Raw genomic sequence first — 19479 nt, forward strand, 5'->3', positions numbered from 1 at the left:
AGGGGGACCCATATCACTATCCAGTGGATGTGCCCCAAGACCCCACCCCTACAGGATCCCCAGACCCATGGGACAACTACAATTACCCAGATATTCCAGACGTCCCACAAGATGACCTTTACACTTCCAGGCCATCTCCACCGGAAGACTCATTAGGTTTCCACCACCTACTTCAGAGGGCGGCACATTATCACGGGGTAGAGTTACACACTGATCCAGTGGAGGAGGATTTCCTCCTCGACACATTTGATACCGCACATAGGTCTACCTCCATACTACCTATGCTCAAGGGGGTGGTAAAACGTGCGCCAGAGGTTTTTAAGGACCCAGTCAGGGCCAGGGTCATTAACCCACGCATAGAGAAAAAGTACAAAGCTGCCCCCACAGATCCTGCCTATATCAAAGGGCCAGCGCCACTAGATTCCCTAGTGGTTTCCACTGCACGAAAGAGGTCAAATTCCCAGGTGTCAGGCGAAGCGCCACCACCTGACAAAGAGTCAAAGCTCCTGGACGCGTCCGGAAAGCCCACTGCGTCACAGGCAGCCAATATATGGCGTATCGCCAACACCCAAGCGCTATTGGCCAGATACGATAGGGCACATTATGATGAATTACAAACCATAATGCACCACCTCCCGCAAAGATACAATAATAGGGCCAATGAATTAATTCAAGAGGGTAAGACAATAACTAACACCTCCATACGCTGTGCCTTAGATGCAGCAGACACAACCTCCAGGGCCATTAATACTAGCGTCCTTCTCCTTGGCAATGCTTGGCTGAGAGTATCAGGTTTCAAACCAGAGGTACAGGCCTCCATCCTAAATCATCCCTTTGACCAAGAACACCTATTCGGCCCAAAGGTAGATGAGGCCCTCGAAAAAATGAAGAAGGACACTGATACGGCGAAATCCATGGGAGCCCTGCAGTCACACCCTCCTAGGCGCTCCTTTCGCCGCTCTTCCTTTCGGAGTACGTCTAGAGGCTACTCCTCAGATAGCGCGTCCACTTCCTACAAATCCCCCACTCAGTCCACCTTCACAAGGGGTTATCAAAGAGGCGGCTATAGCTCTGCCACACCGCCTACCACCCCCCCCCCCCCGCTCCCTCCAGACCATCCCACTGCAGTCGGGGGCTGTCTACAAAATTTCCTTCAGGTCTGGGAGACCATCACCTCCGACAAATGGGTGACCCAAATTATTCGGTCAGGATACTGCCTGGAATTAACATCTACCCCCCCAAACATTCCACCCAGGCAACGCCCAATGTCACAAGAACATTCCACATTACTAAAACAGGAGGTAATCTCCCTCCTACAAAAACAGTCAATAGAACAAGTTCCCGCCAATCAGCAAAATTTAGGGGTCTACTCCCTATATTTTCTAATACCAAAAAGGGACGAGACTCTACGACCTATTCTAGATCTCCGGCCCCTAAACACATACATACATTCAGACCATTTTCACATGGTAACGCTTCAGCAGGTGCTTCCGCTCCTCTCCCAGAACGACTTCCTCACCACACTGGACTTGAAAGACGCATACTTTCACATTCCGCTACACCATGCTCACAGAAAGTACCTCAGATTTGTAGTGGACGGGCAACACTACCAGTTCAAGGTGCTCCCATTCGGAGTCACAACAGCACCAAGGGTATTCACCAAGTGCCTAGCGGTAGTGGCGGCACACCTCAGAAGACAGCACATTCACTTCTTCCCATATTTGGACGACTGGCTTATAAAAGCCACGTCCTACAACCAATGTGTACACCACACCGCCACTACAATCCAACTACTTCACCAACTAGGCTTCACGGTGAACCACCAAAAGTCCCAGCTAACACCATCCCATATAAAGCAATACCTCGGTGCCACCATAGACACCTCAAAAGCTATAGCCTACCCCAATCCGGCCAGGATTGCACGCATTCAGGCTTTGCGTCAAAGATTCATACTTCAACACTCCCTTCCAGCAAGAGTGTTTATGCAACTGATAGGGATGATGGCCTCTTGCATTTTCATAGTGCTCCACGCAAGACTCCAGATGTGTCCACTCCAAGAGTGCTTAGCGCGCCAATGGAACCAGGCCCAGGGGCAACTGACAGATCTGGTGTTGGTAGACGGTCGCACCCATCGCTCTCTGCAGTGGTGGAACACCACAAACCTTTCCAAAGGTTGACCGTTCCTGGACCCGGTTTCACAAATAATACTAACAGACGCATCGCTCTCCGGCTGGGGAGCTCATCTATTACACCTCACAGTGCAGGGCACATGGACGCCGCAACAAAAGTTACTCCATATCAACCATCTGCAGTTACTAGCAATCTCTCTAGCCCTAAAATCCTTTCAGAGACAGATTTTAGGCAAGGCAGTCCTCATTCGCACAGACAACATGACGGCCATGTATTGCATTAAAAAACAAGGCGGCACACACTCTCCACAACTCTCTCAACTAGCACAGAGCATATGGAGATGGGCAATTCCACGCACAATTTTTCTCCTAGCTCAACATTTCCCAGGAGTCCAAAACACCATGGCAGATCTGCTGAGCAGACAGACACAGCAAAACCACGAGTGGGAACTTCACCCGCAGGTTCTTCATCTGTTCTTTCAAATGTGGGGGCATCCGCAGATAGACCTCTTCGCCACCCACGATAACAAAAAATGCCCAAGCTTCGCCGCCAGATATCCACACCCATTGTCCAAAGGCAATGCGATATGGATGAACTGGTCAGACAAATTTGCGTACGCTTTTCCACCTCTCCCATTAATTCCATTAGTGGTGCGAAAGCTACAACAGCATTCCCTCACACTGATCCTAGTATCTCCAACATGGGCCAGACAACCGTGGTACACCACGCTGCTGGAACTCTCGGTAGTACCACACCAAAAGCTACACCTCTCACCATGCCTCCTAACCCAGAACCATGGAGAGATCAGGCACCCGGACCCAGCTCAGCTCAACCTTGCGATCTGGCTCCTGAAATCCTAGAATTCTGATACCTAAACCTTCCCCCTAACTGTATGAACGTCATCAGAGAAGCTAGACGCCCTACCACTAGAGCCTGCTACGCTGCCAAGTGGAAAAGATTTGTTGTTTATTGCCATAACAACACAATCAATCCTCTAGACGTGTCTATACAACACATCATATGCTACTTACTCCATCTACAAAGGTGCAATCTAGCATATACCTCCATTCGGCTACACCTCGCAGCAATTGCCGCTTACCTACAAAACAGGCAGCACCTATCACTTTTCGGAGTACCTGCCATTAAAGCCTTCATGGAAGGCCTAAAACGAATAATTCCCCCCAGAGTACCACCCTCACCTGTGTGGAACTTAAATATCTTTCTCACAAGGCTAATGGGGCCGCCCTTCGAATCTTTGCATAAATGCGAACTGCAATTTCTCACATGGAAAACAGCTTTTCTTGCAGCCATCACTTCCCTTAGAAGGGTCAGTGAGAAACAAGCACTTACCATACAAGAACCTTTTCTTCAAATGCACCAAAACAAGGTTGTTCTCCGTACCAACCCAAAATTCCTACCTAAAGTCATTTCCCCTTTTCACCTAAACCAATCTGTAGAATAACCGGTATTTTTCTCGCAACCTCAAACTGTTGCAGAAAGGGCTCTACACACGCTAGATGTCAAACGAGCCTTACTTTACTATATCCAAAGAACACAACCTTTCAGAAAGACCAAACAACTGTTTGTCTCTTTCTCTCCACCACACAAGGGCAACCCCATCTCAAAATCAGGGATAGCTAGGTGGATTGTAAAATGCATCCAGATTTGCTACCACAAAGCAAAACGAACGCTATCCGTTGCCCCTAAAGCCCATTCTACACGAAAGATAGGGGCTTCTATGGCTTTTCTAGGGAATATCCCATTAGATGATCTCTGCAAGGCAGCTACATGGTCAACACCGCACACTTTCACTAAACATTACTGTGTAGATGTGCAAACCAAGCAACAAGCTAGTGTAGGCCAGGCTGTACTAAAAACACTATTTCAAACCACTGCAACAGATTCCGGTGGTCGCCGCTAAGGTTGGGAACTGCTATATAGTCTATTCAAAAGTGTGTAATCTGCAGCTGATATGCCTCGAACGGAATATGCTACTTACCAGTATGCATCTGTTCTTGGCATGTAGAGCTGCAGATCTACACACGCCCACCCGCCTACCTGTACCTGTTCCAGTCTATCTTATTTAGATACAACACACATGGGTTTCTTCACTCCATCTTTCCCTGTTGACGAAAAACAATCTGAGGATGGAGCCGAAGCCCATGCGCAATACGATCCAAAGGAGGAGTCACCGACCTCGTGACTTCCAAAGACGCATATTCCTTACTTTGAATCCTCCACAGGCGCCAGACTACATCTGGAAACCTTTTTCCCCCACAGTACACCTGCGCGCCCACAGAGAGCGCAGAGCGACTCCGTAACAATGTCATTTTCCGGATGTGACGTCGGAGGAGTCTATATAACTCCCTTGCCGACACACTGACTCCAGTTCCTTTTTTTCTGCGCTTGCAACGCAGATCCGGAGCAGAGTTTAGGCCATTATTGAGCTTTTCTTTTACTTCTCTTCTCGTGTAGGGAACAGTGTGCTAACAGTGTCATTTACCCTATTTGTAAACACCGATTCTGTCAAATCTGATGCTGTGTACGCCTGTTCTCTTTCTGATTAATTCAGATGTTCATTTGCTTAGCATTTTTACCTCTAGTTTAATACTATGTGTCTACAATCTGGGATATACAATGTATACTGTCCACAACGCGTGCCATCTTTGGAACACACTACTGGCACATCTGAAAGGTCAAGCCAACCTGCTTAGCTTCAGGAAACATTTTAGGACTTTGTTGTTTTCTTGCTCCTATATATGCTTTTGCTTTTGCCTCAGTGTTTGTTTCTCTAGCAGACCCCAGCGCCAAGACGCCCTTGGGCATTTGCACTATATAAAACATTTCAAAATAAATACATGTACTTCTAGATTCATAGATGAGGACACAAAATAAAGGCGGAGCTCATTGCAATCGCAGAAAAACAACTTTGTAGGATATACCCTTCCCCCCAACTCCAATCAGCCATCATTGCACAAATATTTCCCGTCTCAGTATAGTACAAGTACTTAGGCTACATGCTGCTTGCAATTAAACAAAAACGAAGGAAACCTTCTCCGGCACATGTGCTCCACCAGACATAAGTTAAACCCTGTCTGACAAAATTTTACCAACTGGAGATACTACTGACTTATCTATGCATGGTTTGTCAGAAATCCAGCTTCCTAAACATTAACTTCATATATTTTTAGTGACCCCTCAAGGAGGGCAATATTATAATTTGTTGTGTGCTATGTCTACCTGGAGAATCCCAATCAGTTGTAACCCCGTCTCTGCCAACCCTACGCCACTGGCCTGTGAGTGCCATCGCTTCAGCCATATTTCACTTACTCACATCTTTTGAGCTAGCCTTCCACCCCAGTGCGGTATTCCTCTTGGCAGTCATCTGGGCTAAATCTACACAACTCCTGCGCATGCCCCAGCAGAATCTTTGCTGGACCAGGGCTCATCCTCTTTTCAGTCATCTCTTGCAAAAGTGTGATTATTTCTTTCCAAAACATTGAATCTCGGTGCATGCCCACATCATTTAAAAAATGTTTTCTTGTGCGGAACTGCACCGAAGATATTGATCAGACGTGCCAAGGTACATGCAAGCCAGTCTCCCCAGCGTCAGATAAGCCTGATGCAGGCAGTTCAACTGAGTAAATTTGAACCTAGGGATTCTAGACACTTTCTTAGTATATTCCAATATTTACTCTGTCGATGAATGGTCTACCCAGTTTACGACCCCATTTCGTCCTCAGCCTAGAGGTGTCTGGGCAAAACACTGGGGCAGTCCCTGAAAGTATCATCATCACTTCACGCCTGTATGCCTCCCCTTTTCAGAAGTCTGGTGAGTGGAGTTTTCACTGTCCTCATCACCCCATGTCAGTCGAGCTGCTTGCATCACAGGATTATGGTCATAAAATGCCTTGAAGTCATACTGTAATTCTCCCTCATGGATTCGGGTTTACAAATCTTACTCCCCAGATATATCTCCCAACAATGTGATCCCCGCCAATGTCCAGGCCCTCTTATGTATTCGACCACTTCTTTACACTTGTGCAGACATCATAGGGTTAACTCTGGGGTATATAGTATGCACACATCTTAATTCTGCAAATATACTTCCCAGCAGTACTTCTCAGTTTATGTAATGAGTCCTAAAATGTTAGAGTTCTAGGGTTGTATCTGTTCAGTTCGTGGGCCACAATAGTTATGCTGCCAGGTAGTAAACCTCAAAATTAGATGTGCATAGTCCACCCCTTTTGAGACAGTTTTCTCAGTGGACAACTGCTTCAGGGTGCTGCCCCATATTAGTCTAGTCAGCAGTCTATTTGGGTCTTTGAAAACCCTTTTTAATAATTATGGAAGCACCATAAAATGGCATAAAAGTCTGGGTAGGATTAACATCTTGGCTATTGCCACTCTGTCCAGTGGGAAGAGCTGCAATCTGCACCAGAAGGGAGTCATTTGCTTTAACGTTGTTGAGAATGTCTTGATGTTGCCTGCCATAAGCTTAATTTAATCATTGTAAATCTGGACACCTAAGTATTTAAAAGTGTCTTGTTGCAATTTAAAAAAAACGCAAAAGTTTGGTAAGTTGAATGAGTTCAACCACCTGGAATAGGAAAAGACATGATTTATCCCAGTTTGTCTTCAGACTTTACAAATCTCTCCAACTTGCTCATATCGGATAAACTGCTAGCTGGATCATACAGACACAGAAGGGTGTTGTCAGCATAGAATAAAATCCTGTGCACATTGTGTGAAAAGTGCACTCCCCAGTCCAGTGCCCTGCTGCGCCTCAGGCAATCCAGCAACTTCATGGCAAGCACAAATTGCAGTGGCGATAGAGGATACACCTCTGTAGTGTCCCTCCCAGTTCCCCAATACAAGAATGAATCTGAACTGTGTGATTCGAGCAACCTGCTGGGCGTATAAGAGTTTAATTCATTTAAGGATATCAGTCCCATTTTTCAAAATACCGTAGATTGTCTTAAAGCAAGGTATTGAAAACTTTCTCAACATCTAAGGAGGCAGTCGCCACCCGCTGGTGCTTCCTTTGGGCCCTGTCCAGGACATGAAAAAAGATACCTCGGGTTGACATGAGTATTTTGTCTAGCGATACACCTGCTTTGATCCGGGTGAACCAACTTGCACAACAAAGGAATCAATCTGTCCTCTATTATTTTCCCTGGTATTTTATACTTTGTGTTAAGTATCTATCACTTCTGCTCGTTCCCTACTCAGAGATGTAGTGGCTAACCCTCGTAGATATCCAGTAAGTGAATGCACTTTGCATTCAATTATTTTCATTTGCACTGCGTCGTTTCGTCATTTGGGATCACCTTATTACTTATAAATTGATCTAAGTATAAAATTGCAATTTTTTTTCTATTTGTTAAGAAATTAAAATATAATTGTCCAATTGAGAAATGGAGCTAGTCGCTTGGTGGTTAAAATTACTCGTTCCAAGGAAGTAGAGGTTCACACTTCCCCCTTTAGGAATTACTGTTTTGCTTTATTATTCCATTCAGGTGGGTTCCTATTTGTAGACACACCATCTTTCCTTTCCCCAGGCATTGGCAGTTATAGGTGCACCACATTCCTCATGTGCAGCACCATCTTGAGTCACCAGGCCTTGCAGAGTGCCCTGCTGATAAATTAAGCTATTCTTGCTTTTCTGAGTTGTTTTGCGACTCCCACACTGCCAAAGGCATCAGACTTTCTTCATTGATTATTTTTTTTATTTTTTTTTAGCCCCAGTCCCCTTACCATTCCAGACCTATTGACCATTAAAATTGTTTCTTTTCATCAATGTTTTATGATGTTTTATTGATTTTAGTGAATAGAACCTAAATTTGAGAAAACGAGGAATTTGTGTTAAAATACCCACCAGAAAAACAGTTATTGAAGGAAAGTAACTTAGTAAGTAGCTGAATAACTGGGCAGCAACACTACAGTAGAACTAAGACATAACTGCAGTGCAGGGACTTGTGCGTATGAAGACGTTCTGTATCTGTATGCTGCAATTACAGTTTATTGTTTTTCAGCTGGACCTTAGAAAAAGTGTTTGAGGAACTTCAAGCCACAGACAAAAAGGTATGTTTTGAACAGAAGTACTCCTTATGTTTTTAGCTTGCTGAATTTCTATCACACACTCCTATTTTATTGTTGAAAAATATAACATTAGAAACTTTTTTCTGAAATTTTATTTGAAGATGTGCTTAACATTCCAAATTGGAAAGGTCTTCACTTTTCACGGTGAGGCGATTTCTTGTAACTGCTATTTTCATAGTGTCCCTGGCTTTAGTCATGGTCCATATAAATACAAATATATTTAAAAATTCCCCCTTTGTGACGGCAGACCCATGAATGTTGAATTTTACATGTGTCTCCATGTTCTATGAAAAATGTGTCCTAAAAAGAAGTATCCTTGTATTTTGTATCCTTCTTTCATTGTAATCCTTCTATCCATATTCAAATATTTTTTAAAGCTCATTTCATTGTTGCTTTCTTTTATTTGGGTGGGGGGGGGGGGGGTGAGGGTTTTGATGTCTCCTGGCCCTGCTTGCACCTTAACCACATCACCGCACAGGACTCCGCCTTGTCACTTTGTGTCCCAAAAATGCCTTCAAACACCCCCCCCCCCGCCCCTCCCACCCCCTATAGTTCCCATCGTCCACTGTGGTCCTGAAGTAGCCTGTTTGTCTTGGTCACTCAAAACACAAGGTCCGCTTCCAACATCTCCACAAAAACAAACTTTGAGTATTGTGTGGTCTTCATTTCTTAATTTTTGATCTGTATGTTGGTGCTTGCCATTTGTATAATTTTTTGTTGTTGTTTTTATTATAACAAGAAGAGGCACTATATTTTTCCAGCTATACAAGGATCACAAGTATTGTTCCTTGACTGTCTAAAAATTGGTCAAGCGTTTCTTCGTATAAAGAAACTGTTTGCTGAACCCCTCAACTTCATCATTCAAAAAAGAAGTCAATGTGCTATTAATGAACACATTTCGACCCTAGAACCCAATGACTCTTCTATCCGGGCACCGATACGACGCATTGTCTACACCCATGGGTATTAATCTCCTGCTATGTCCCTGTTTATAAAGTTTAGAATTTTCATGAGGTCTGCTCTTTTAGCAGCATCAGCCATTTCAGCCTTTATTGCTACCAAATGAACTCTTACAGGGGGAGTGGTGGTACCATAGGCTGTTGTGGGTGACAGCCTTATTCCCCCCACCCCTGGCCCACCAACCCATGATAAAATACTTTTTTCTGCCCGCGAGGGACCACATGCAGCTTTCCAGGACTTGCTAGACCCTTCCTGGACTTGCTCCCCATTCCCCGTCCCTTCCTACACCTTGTCCTGCATTGCTGGCATTTGCACTTTTGGACAAGGGTGTCATGCTGTTGGTTCAAGAAATTAAGGTAGGGCATGGCTGCTATTCACATAATTTTCTCATTCACAAGAAAGACAGTTCCTCTACACAATTCTGGACCTTATACTTCTGATCGCAATCCTCTGCAAGGAGAAGTTCAAGATGCTGTCTCAGGCACAGCTTCTTAGCTTTGGAGGTTGAAGGTTGCATGGCACCCCTTGTCTTGCAGGGCACCTTCATATACCGATCCGCGGTTGAACAGAAGGTACCTGCTTTTACTGGTGGGTTCCGCCCTCTAATAATTCGCAGTCCTTATGCCATTTAAGTTCACATCTGCACCTAGTGTTTTCACAAAGGTGATGCCTGTTTTTGCAGCACACCTTTGTAGGTTAGGGTTCAGAGTATTCCTGTGCCTCAAACTTACTTTTGGATGCAGGCTCACTACGACTATTGTGGAACCACCAGCAGGTCATGATATCCCTGCATTTTGACTAAGGGTGTCCATCAACCTCCCTTTGTTGCCCCTTCACCTTAACAATGTCACCTCCATTAGGGCAGACCTTGACACTATCTCCCTCAGTTGTTTCCTGCCTCCTCATCATGTTGGGAGTTGCAGTGTATAGTTCTGATGTTTTAGAATGTAGTGCTTTTTCCAATCCTGACAGTCCCGCACTTTTTGGGCCTGCTCACCTCATGCATTTTGCTGAAACCTCACACTTTGTGGCACATGCATGCATGCACTCCAGCGGGTCCATTATTGGAGAGTCTTAAAGGACATCTGGATTTTCCCAGAGACAATGCTGGATCTGCAATGGTGGCTGCTGGATCACCCTTTCTGTCCTTCACCAGCTGGTGACTGATGCTTCCTCTATTGGGTTGGGTGGTAATCGTGAGCCTTTGGAGGGAAGAGGTATTTGATCTCCCTCAGAGTAAAAGTCTGATGTAATCCTGCCCGAGCTCTGTATGATACGCCTGGACTTCAAGGATTTAGTTGCAGTTGATCTTTGACTGCTTAGGTCAGGTCTTCAAGAACAACACACCCACAATGGGGTGTGCCAGCAGGCAGGATGGTGTGAGCTTGTGTCCCTTGATCATGGAGGCAACTACCCAAAAGGGCGAGTGGATGATCTCCGTCAGCACCATCTTGCCAATGGCGTCTTCAGCTATCATCAACTCTGTCCATCTTCATCCTCATGAGTATCCCTCCGTTGAAACTGTTTGTTCTCATGAGAACACGCACAGCCTGCTCTTTTCTCTGCCAGGAATTCTTGGCTACCCTTTTCATCTCCACTCAAAATATCTTCCCATCACTCTGATACCTCAAGTCTGATGAAGATGCTTCAGTACGTAGATGATCTCAATAGTGCTGGAGTAGCTGCAGAGGATGTGGGACTCCGATCTGCACCACTTGTACCTGCGCCCTCCTCTTCAGTTTACGCTCAAAATGGTCCTCCTATTTCACTTGGAGTCAGCAGGGTCTACAAAGGATTATCTAGGGCCTTCACCTTCATGCATGGAGACTGAATAGAGCAATCTGTGTTCCTTTGATCTGCCTTTCTGATCGTATTGACCCATTTGTTTCTCCCTTCCCTATTTGTTGCGTCACAAAGAGACCTTCGTTTACTGTTCATTTTCCTGATGTGTTTGCCTTTTGAACTCCTGTTTAATTGACCCACAAGTCTGCAGTCTCTGACCTCTGTCTTTTTGATCACCATTATATCTGCTTGGCATGTTGTTGAGCCACAGGTATTGTCAGTTCAGGCTTCACTTAATTTTTCCCAGGCAAGCAGGTCCTGTGGGTGAAGACTTCCTTCCATTCAAAAGTAGTCGCTCCCTTTCATGTGGCCATTGGATCACCCTGTTGGCATTCTGCCCATCTTCTAATCTCCCCAAGTAGGAGTAAAGGCTACATTGTCTGGACCTTCAAAGAGCTCTTTTTATAGTGACACAAGTCGTGGCTTTCAAATTAGTGCAAACTTTTCCTGGGGAGTGCTGGTTCCTGTAAGTACAGAGAGAAAAATAACAGAACAGTTTGCTGCTGGACTGTCCTCTGCATCAAGGTCTGCTGTGCCCTTGTCAAAATGAGCCTCCTGAGGGCATCCAAGCCCTTTCTGTTTGGTCTCACGCTGTCCTTATGCACTGTCTCCGGTGTTGCATATTTGCCGTACGATTCAAAAGGGAAAAAATCTGAAGAAAGAAGTATGCATGAAAAGATTGAGTTCCTTACTTTCTGTGTTATTATTCCTGCAAGAGACTTAGAACTGCAGAATCGTCACCTGGTGAATTTCCCCTGGTATCATACTAGATCTGGAAACTTGCTGTTCCTTGCGTGTCGGCATGTGGCATATGCATATCGGCTACACCTGCCCTTATGTCAGTTACATTCTTTGTGAACCTGCAGACGTGGATCCAGAGCTTATTCGAATCCTGCTGCTCCTGACCAATATCGTTCCCTCAGATTTTCTTAAAGTGTGCAGACAATGTCACCCCCTAAGACTAAAGGATTTAACGGACAACCACAATGTATGTTTATGGCTTCTCATCTCGAACAAGAAGACCATCAGCTACTGTGAGGCCAAACTTGCCGTTGCTGAACTCTGGAGGCTGAAAAAGACCCCTTCATTAAAGTCAAACACTGTGGCCCTGGTAGAAGTCAGGGAGGCAGATGCGCTCCTGTGACCACTTATCATCGAGATCACATGCTCAGGGTAGTCGAGGAATTCCCGCAAGAATCATAAGAAATCAAAACATGGGTCTCATTCTTCTCGTCGCTGGAAGCCAGGCAGTGCCCCAGGCACCTCTGGGCCATGGAATTGTCCCCCACCTCCCCCACAGAACCGATCCCAATACTGAGTGGGCTTCACACCAAATGGGCTACAATGCCAAAGCAGCTCCGGTAGCTGAAGGTGGCCATGGACCATGTTTTCGGTGCCACACCGGATCACTTTGGATCGTCTTTGGGCCGGGCCCAACCAAGTGGGTTTACAGTCAGTCTACCATCAACAGATCCATCCTGGCCGCAGACTGCAACCCTTGACCTCCCCTTCAGGCTATCTCATTCTTCGGTTCTGTTGAATCTGGGCCTGACGCCATCCACAGCCCTGCATTTGGCATCTTGCAAATCGCCATGTTTGGTGCCATTGCTGTGTGAGTCTAACCTGGTCCCGATTTCACTGATGCTGGAAGAGGAGTAGATTATATTGCCTAATTCAAAGAACCAGACACCACTGCCCAGACCTAGACAATACGCCCACTGTGAACTGGACTATATCCCACGTTACGATTTAGGAGACCATTTTGATGGTGATGTTAATCAATATCAGGTGGGCAATAATGTTGATGATCTCCAGGAAGCCAGTGGCCTAGACACCTCCCCAGGCAACGGCCTTGCCTCACCTAATCCCACTATGGCTAATGAATAGTCCTCCTCCTTCTCCAGCGTAATCCGGAGGGCGGCAGAGACACTTGACCTCGTTCTGCCAGCACAAGAATTCAAGACTACTCGCCCGACAGAGGTCCTTAACCCAGCCTCATCTACTCAGGAGCCTCTGCTTCCCTGTAATGAGGCTTTAACTGATGTTCTGGAGTGCACCTCTGATGTTCTGGAGATCACCTTGTCAAAACCAGGATCTTGCCCTACAGTGAATAAACAGGCCTTCTCCTGTAGGTCCAGAATTTCTATTGCAACATCCCACTTTTCAGAGTATCGTCGCCCAAACGTATACAAGCCACTTGAACCCTGTTGACATTGTTGGGCTTTTCCATCAATGTGCTACAGTCACACCTGACTCCTTCACAGAGGCTCCCCTTCATTGGAGCCATCCTGGATAAAGGGTTCCTCTAAGCCATCCCACTCCCTAATTGATGCCAAGATATAATCCAGATGCTTCAACCCTTGACCTAGGTCTCCATGACTTTTGGAACTCTTGGCCTCCTGCATCCTGCTTGGTGACCACACCTGGTGGCACATGTGTGCTGCAGTGAGAGCTGAAGTCTCAGTAGCTCAGCACCAAGGGGACTTGTCCAAGTCCATACTAGTGTCAAAGGAAACTGCGAAAGATCTGCAGTGGTGGCTGCTTGACCACAATTGGACTGATGGCAGACCCCTCTCCCTACCCCACCCAGAGGTAATGGTTACAACTCTGATGCATCGTTGCTGTGTTGGGGATGTCATTCAGGAGGAGTGGAGATCAGGGGACTCAGCAGAAGCACGATTTCACATCAGCTTGCTTTAGTTGTGAGCAATTAGCTTGGCACTGAAGGAGTTCCACCCGACCAGCAAGGAGGAGCAGGTATTGGTTCTTGCCAACAGCACGACTGCCATGCAAAACTGCAACAAACAGGGTGGGTGAGGTCACGGGTGCTGTGCCCAGAGGAGTTACGTCTCTGGAAGTGGCTGATCGCTCAGGACATCTCCCTAATCGCCCAACACTTGGAGGGATCTTAAGGGCTGACAATCTCAGCTGACGTTGCCTAGCGGATCACAAATGGCAGCTACAAGTGGAGGTGACACAGGGCATCTTCCGGCAGTAGGTAGAACTCTGGCTCGATCTGTTTGCCACCACATTGTCAAACCTTTTGTGCATTGGAGTTCTGAAGGTAACATCCCTAGGAGAAACCCTTCACCCGCATTGGTGATTGGGACTCCGATATACCATTTTGCCCTTACCTCTCAAACCCAGAGTACTGAAAAAGATCAGGAAAGACGGGGACCAAGTCATCCTAGTGGCCCGGACTGGGTAAGGAGAATGTGATACCAGGAACTTCTGGCAATGAGCATCTGTCTTCTAATTCAGCTTCCTCTTCTGGAGAACCGCTTGGCATAGCTGCAAGTCCTGATTCTGCACCAGAGCCAGCACAAGCTAAACCTCTATTTATGGAGATTGAGTGGCTACAGTTGATTGATTTCAATCTTCCTCCCAAAGAGGTTTGTGGCATTCTAGCTGCCAGACACCCTTCCACGAAAACTGTATGTTCGAGGCATGTGGGCTGCTGAATTCATATCTGTGCATAGATCGCCGCCTAGTGTTGGGTCCGGATGATTGCACGTTGTTGTCCTGGAAGAGTCTTCGAAGTATCCTGGGATAGGTGACTCCTCCCCTGGACTACAGTGCGCATGGGCATCCTCTCCATCCTCAGATTGTTTTTTTCCGCCATTGGGTTCGGATGTGCTTATCTTGACTCAAGTTAGGAAAAACTTTTTCTAGGCCAAAAGGCCTTTAGTTCGCGTCGGTACTGTTCCCGATCGGTATCGATAGTATCTTGTTAGTTTACTAACTTCCAGAACCAACTTTTCGCTTCCTACCCGACCATCGACGATGGAATCGAGGACACCATTCAAGCGGTGTCCGGTATGTAATGCGAAATATCCCCACATCGACGTCCATCCGGTGTGCAACAAATGCCTTTCACCGGATCACGACGAATCTACATGTATGGCCTGTGCCCGATTCCGATCCAAGAAGACTCTCCGGAATCGACGAGCAGCGAGACTCGAAGCGCAGCAAGCGGCACCGGCCCCGGCCGACATCTTCAGCACTGAGACCGAAGATATCGAAGACGTGGAGAACCTACCCTCCAGCCCCGTTTCCGAACACGACTCCGGCTCGGAAGACGTTGAAGAAAGCCTCTTTCGCAGAGACGAAGACGACACCGAGGTAGGAGACTACAATGAGGCCTTAGGGGCCGAAGAGAGTAGCTCCGATGACGAGCAAGGCCTACCCGTACAGTCTGAGGACATCCCAGTGCGCCAGTCTATGGCTCCGGTCGAGGGATCGCCTTCGGGCCTTACCCAAGACCTATCCCGCAGTTCTTCGGCCCCGCCCTCTGGCCCGGCCTTGGACATTCAGCGGCAGCCATTAATACCCAAACCGGCTGGTTTCCCTTCTTCGAAACCGAAAGCTGTATTGGTTCAACCGAAACCGAAAGTAACGCTGGTCGGATCGAGGCCCACCACACCTTCGACGCCAGCAAAACCCATCGGCACCGAGCGCACCAAACGAGACTTCGGTGCCGAGCTTGCAACGGCCGACGTCGGCGTCGACATACGGAAGAAGACCTTCGGTGCCACCAAACCTACTCGGCTCCCGGCACCGACGCAATCGACTCCGACCCCAAAGGTCAAACTGCCTGCTGCGTCTCACACCGCTTCGACAGCACCACCAAAGGCACACTCATCGAAGACGTCGACGGCCATTACCGCCCCTCGACTCGATGACTCACCGGCGCCGAAAAAGTCCACGCCCGCTTCTACGGAACCGGTCGGCGCAAAGAAATCGATGGCGCTCCAGGTGCGGCCCGCTGCTGCGCACGGCACCAAACACAAAACAGTCCTCCAGGACACATCGGGCTCCGAGCCAATAAAAGCTCCAACAGCCTCTTCGGCACGGGCCAACATTACTTTTGGCCTGCCGCCATCCACGGCCCCGAAAATGTTCCAAATCAGGACACAGGTCACCCACACCACGATCACGCCTGCCGAATGTTCTCCTGCGGAGACGTCTCCGTCACATATCATCGACGCCGACACCGGCAGGATGCTGCTTCACAAAAGGAGAATAACTTCAGAGCCAGCTTTGGACTCCTTCCGGATCCCACTTAAAAGAAAGCTGCCAGTGGTTTCGGAACCGGTTCTTTACGAACCTCTCCATTCCCCCTACCAGGATCCACTGTCCTTCTCTCCCACACACTCCGACACAGATGTTTTGGAGGACTACATGGGTGACCACGTCCCCTACCCCGGAGAGATGGACCCTCAAGGCCAACAGGACCCTGATCAAGCTTGGGATGACCCTGTCGACTCCGGTGCACCTATAGATGCACAGGACCCGCAACTCTATGGAGCAAAAACATCTCCCACAGAGGACACTGCCGCGTTCAACGCCTTAATTGAACGTGCTGCGGCCAATCATGGGGTGCAACTTCACTCTGACACCGTAGAGGACGACTTTCTCATGGACACTTTCGCATCCTCAGAAAGGAACATTAAAACTCTACCCATGTTGAAAGGTGTCCTCAAACCAGCAAAGGACATCTTCAAAGAGCCCACCAGGGCAAGAGTAATAAACCCCAGGATCGACAAAAAATACAAATCGGCGCCTGGGGACCCCACCTACATTAAAGGCCAGTTACCTTTGGATTCAATTGTAGTTGCGAATGCTCGCAAGAGGGCACACTCGCAAACAACAGGTGATGCTCCTCCCCCGGACAAAGAGTCCAAGGTGCTAGAGACCTCCGGCAAACGGGTTGCCGCACAGGCGGCTAACATATGGCGTATTGCCAATACTCAGGCGCTCCTCGCTCGCTACGATCGAGCACACTACGACACATTAAAACAACTACTCCAACATCTCCCTGACCAATACAAAGAAGGTGCAGAGATCCTCATCAGGGAGGGACAGCTCCTCACAAATGCATCCATTAAGTGTGCACTGGATGCCGCGGATACAGCTGCCAGAGCCATAAACACTAGCGTCATGTTGCGACGACATGCCTGGTTGCGAATCTCCGGATTCAAACCTGAGGTACAAAATAACATCCTCAACCAACCTGTCAACCCCGACTACTTATTCGGGCCGGAAGTTGACACCACCCTAGAGAAAATAAAAAAAGAAACGGACACTGCAAAGTCCATGGGGGCTCTACAAACGCAGTCCTTTCGGAGCAGCTCCTTTCGTCGCCCCGGAAATAGAGGAGCAGGTAGAGGACAGGGGTCACTGCAAACATACAACAAAGGCAACACACAGAGCACCTACGACAAAAACACCCGGGGTGGATATCGTGGCTCCAGCACAAAGGGCAGAGGACGCGGCTACGGCAACACCAGGTCCTCCCCCAAGAACAAGCAGTGACGCCCTCTCCCTTCCTCCCGACCACATAACACCTGTCGGGGGAAGGCTACAAAGGTTCCTGTCCACGTGGAACTCCATCACCACGGACAGGTGGGTCAAAGATATTGTCAAATACGGTTACTGCCTAGAATTAACCTCAACTCCGCCCACAATACCTCCAAAAAACCGTCCTATGTCCTCAGAGCACTTAACGCTCTTACAGCAGGAGGTGCAAAGTATGCTACTAAAAGGTGCAATAGAGGTCGTACCCGTCCACGAGCAAGGTACGGGGGTGTACTCCCTGTACTTCTTAATACCAAAAAAGGACAGGTCGCTCAGACCTATATTAGACCTGAGACCCCTAAACCGGTACATTCTCTCCGAGCATTTTCACATGCTCACTTTACAGCAAGTCCTCCCGCTGCTCAAGCAGGGAGACTTCCTGGCCACACTGGACCTCAAAGATGCGTATTTCCACATACCCATTCACCCCTCACACAAAAAATACCTCAGGTTCACTGTTCAGGGGCAGCACTACCAGTTCAAAGTCCTTCCCTTCGGCGTGACAACAGCACCCAGGGTTTTCACAAAGTGCCTAGCTACTGTAGCGGCACATCTGCGGAGGCAGCACATACACGTCTACCCTTACCTGGACGACTGGCTCATTCAAGCAAAGTCAGCCCAACAATGTGCCAGCCACATATCCCGCACCATTCACCTCCTTCACAGTTTGGGGTTCTCACTAAATTACCCAAAGTCCCATCTCCAGCCCGCACACGTACAACAGTACCTAGGTGCGACCATAGACACTCTGGCGGCCACAGCTCAGCCAAATTTAGTGAGAATCAACAGCATACAGATGCTGATTTCCAAGTTCAAACCACAACACTCCCTGCCCGCGCGAGTGTTCATGCAGTTGATAGGCATGATGGCCTCCTGCATTTTCATAGTCCCGCACGCGAGACTACATATGCGCCCGCTCCAGGAGTGCTTAGCACGTCAGTGGAATCAGGCTCAAGGACAGTTGAAAGACCTAGTGTTGGTGAGCGGTCGGGCATACAACTCTCTGCATTGGTGGAATCCACAAAACCTTTGCAAGGGCCGACCGTTCCAAGAGCCTGTTCCACAAATAGTACTGACAGCGGACGCGTCTCTCCAGGGATGGGGAGCTCATGTACTCAGTTACACAGTGCAGGGACTATGGACAATACAACAAAAGAAGATGCACATCAACCTTCTAGAACTGATGGCAATCTTCCTAGCAATGAAAGCATTCAAAGTACACTTGTGCAACAAAGTCGTGTTGATCCGGACGGACAACATGACCGCCATGTACTACATACAAAAGCAGGGAGGAACACACTCTCCATAGTTGTCTCATCTGGCTCAGAGCATGTGGAAGTGGGCCATTCAGAGGAACATGTTCCTCATGGCGGAACACCTCCCCGGCAAGGACAACCAGATGGCGGATCTGCTCAGCAGACACAGCCACCAGATGCACGAGTGGGAGTTACACCCATCAGTTCTCCAACCGTACTTCCAGCAGTGGGGTCATCCAGACATAGACCTATTCGCCACAAGCGAAAACGCAAAATGCCAAAGCTTTGCCGCCAGGTTCCCACATCCGCAGTCGCAGGGCAATGCGATATGGATGAACTGGTCCGGCAGATTTGCGTACGCTTTTCCCCCTGCACCACTAATACCGCTGGTGGCACGCAAACTCAGACAACACTCTCTGACACTCATCCTGGTTGCTCCAACGTGGGCACGCCAGCCGTGGTACACCACCTTTCTCGAACTCTCCGTGGTGCCGCATCAACGGCTGCGGGTCAAACCCGAGCATTTGACGCAGAACCATGGAGAGGTTCAGCACCCAGATCCGCAACAGCTGAACCTGGCAATCTGGCTCCTGAAGTCCTAGAGTTTGGCTACCTCAACCTGCCACCTGACTGTATGGACATCATTAAGGAGGCCAGGAGACCCACTACCAGAGCTTGCTATGCAGCCAAATGGAAGAGGTTCGTCATTTATTGCAATAATAATGACATCAACCCGCTAGACGCATCCATCCAAAACATTATTTGTTACCTATTACACCTCTACCGATGCAATCTGGCATACACCTCTATACGTGTCCATTTGACAGCAATA

General features: G+C 47.9%; 1 protein-coding gene across 2 annotated transcripts in view; it reads left to right on the plus strand.

The window, feature by feature from the left end:
- Positions 1–19479, plus strand: part of NUP107 (nucleoporin 107) — a 528088-nt gene that overhangs the window by 193081 nt on the left and 315528 nt on the right. For both annotated transcript variants that reach the window (XM_085653472.1, XM_085653473.1), the window contains exon 17: positions 8166–8214. In XM_085653472.1, the coding sequence (XP_085509598.1) occupies positions 8166–8214 (49 nt within the window). The remainder of the gene's footprint in view (positions 1–8165; positions 8215–19479) is intronic.

This window comes from Triturus cristatus, chromosome 4_1, assembly GCF_964204655.1.
Source record: "Triturus cristatus chromosome 4_1, aTriCri1.1, whole genome shotgun sequence".
In the NCBI taxonomy this organism is placed as follows: Eukaryota; Metazoa; Chordata; class Amphibia; order Caudata; family Salamandridae; genus Triturus; species Triturus cristatus.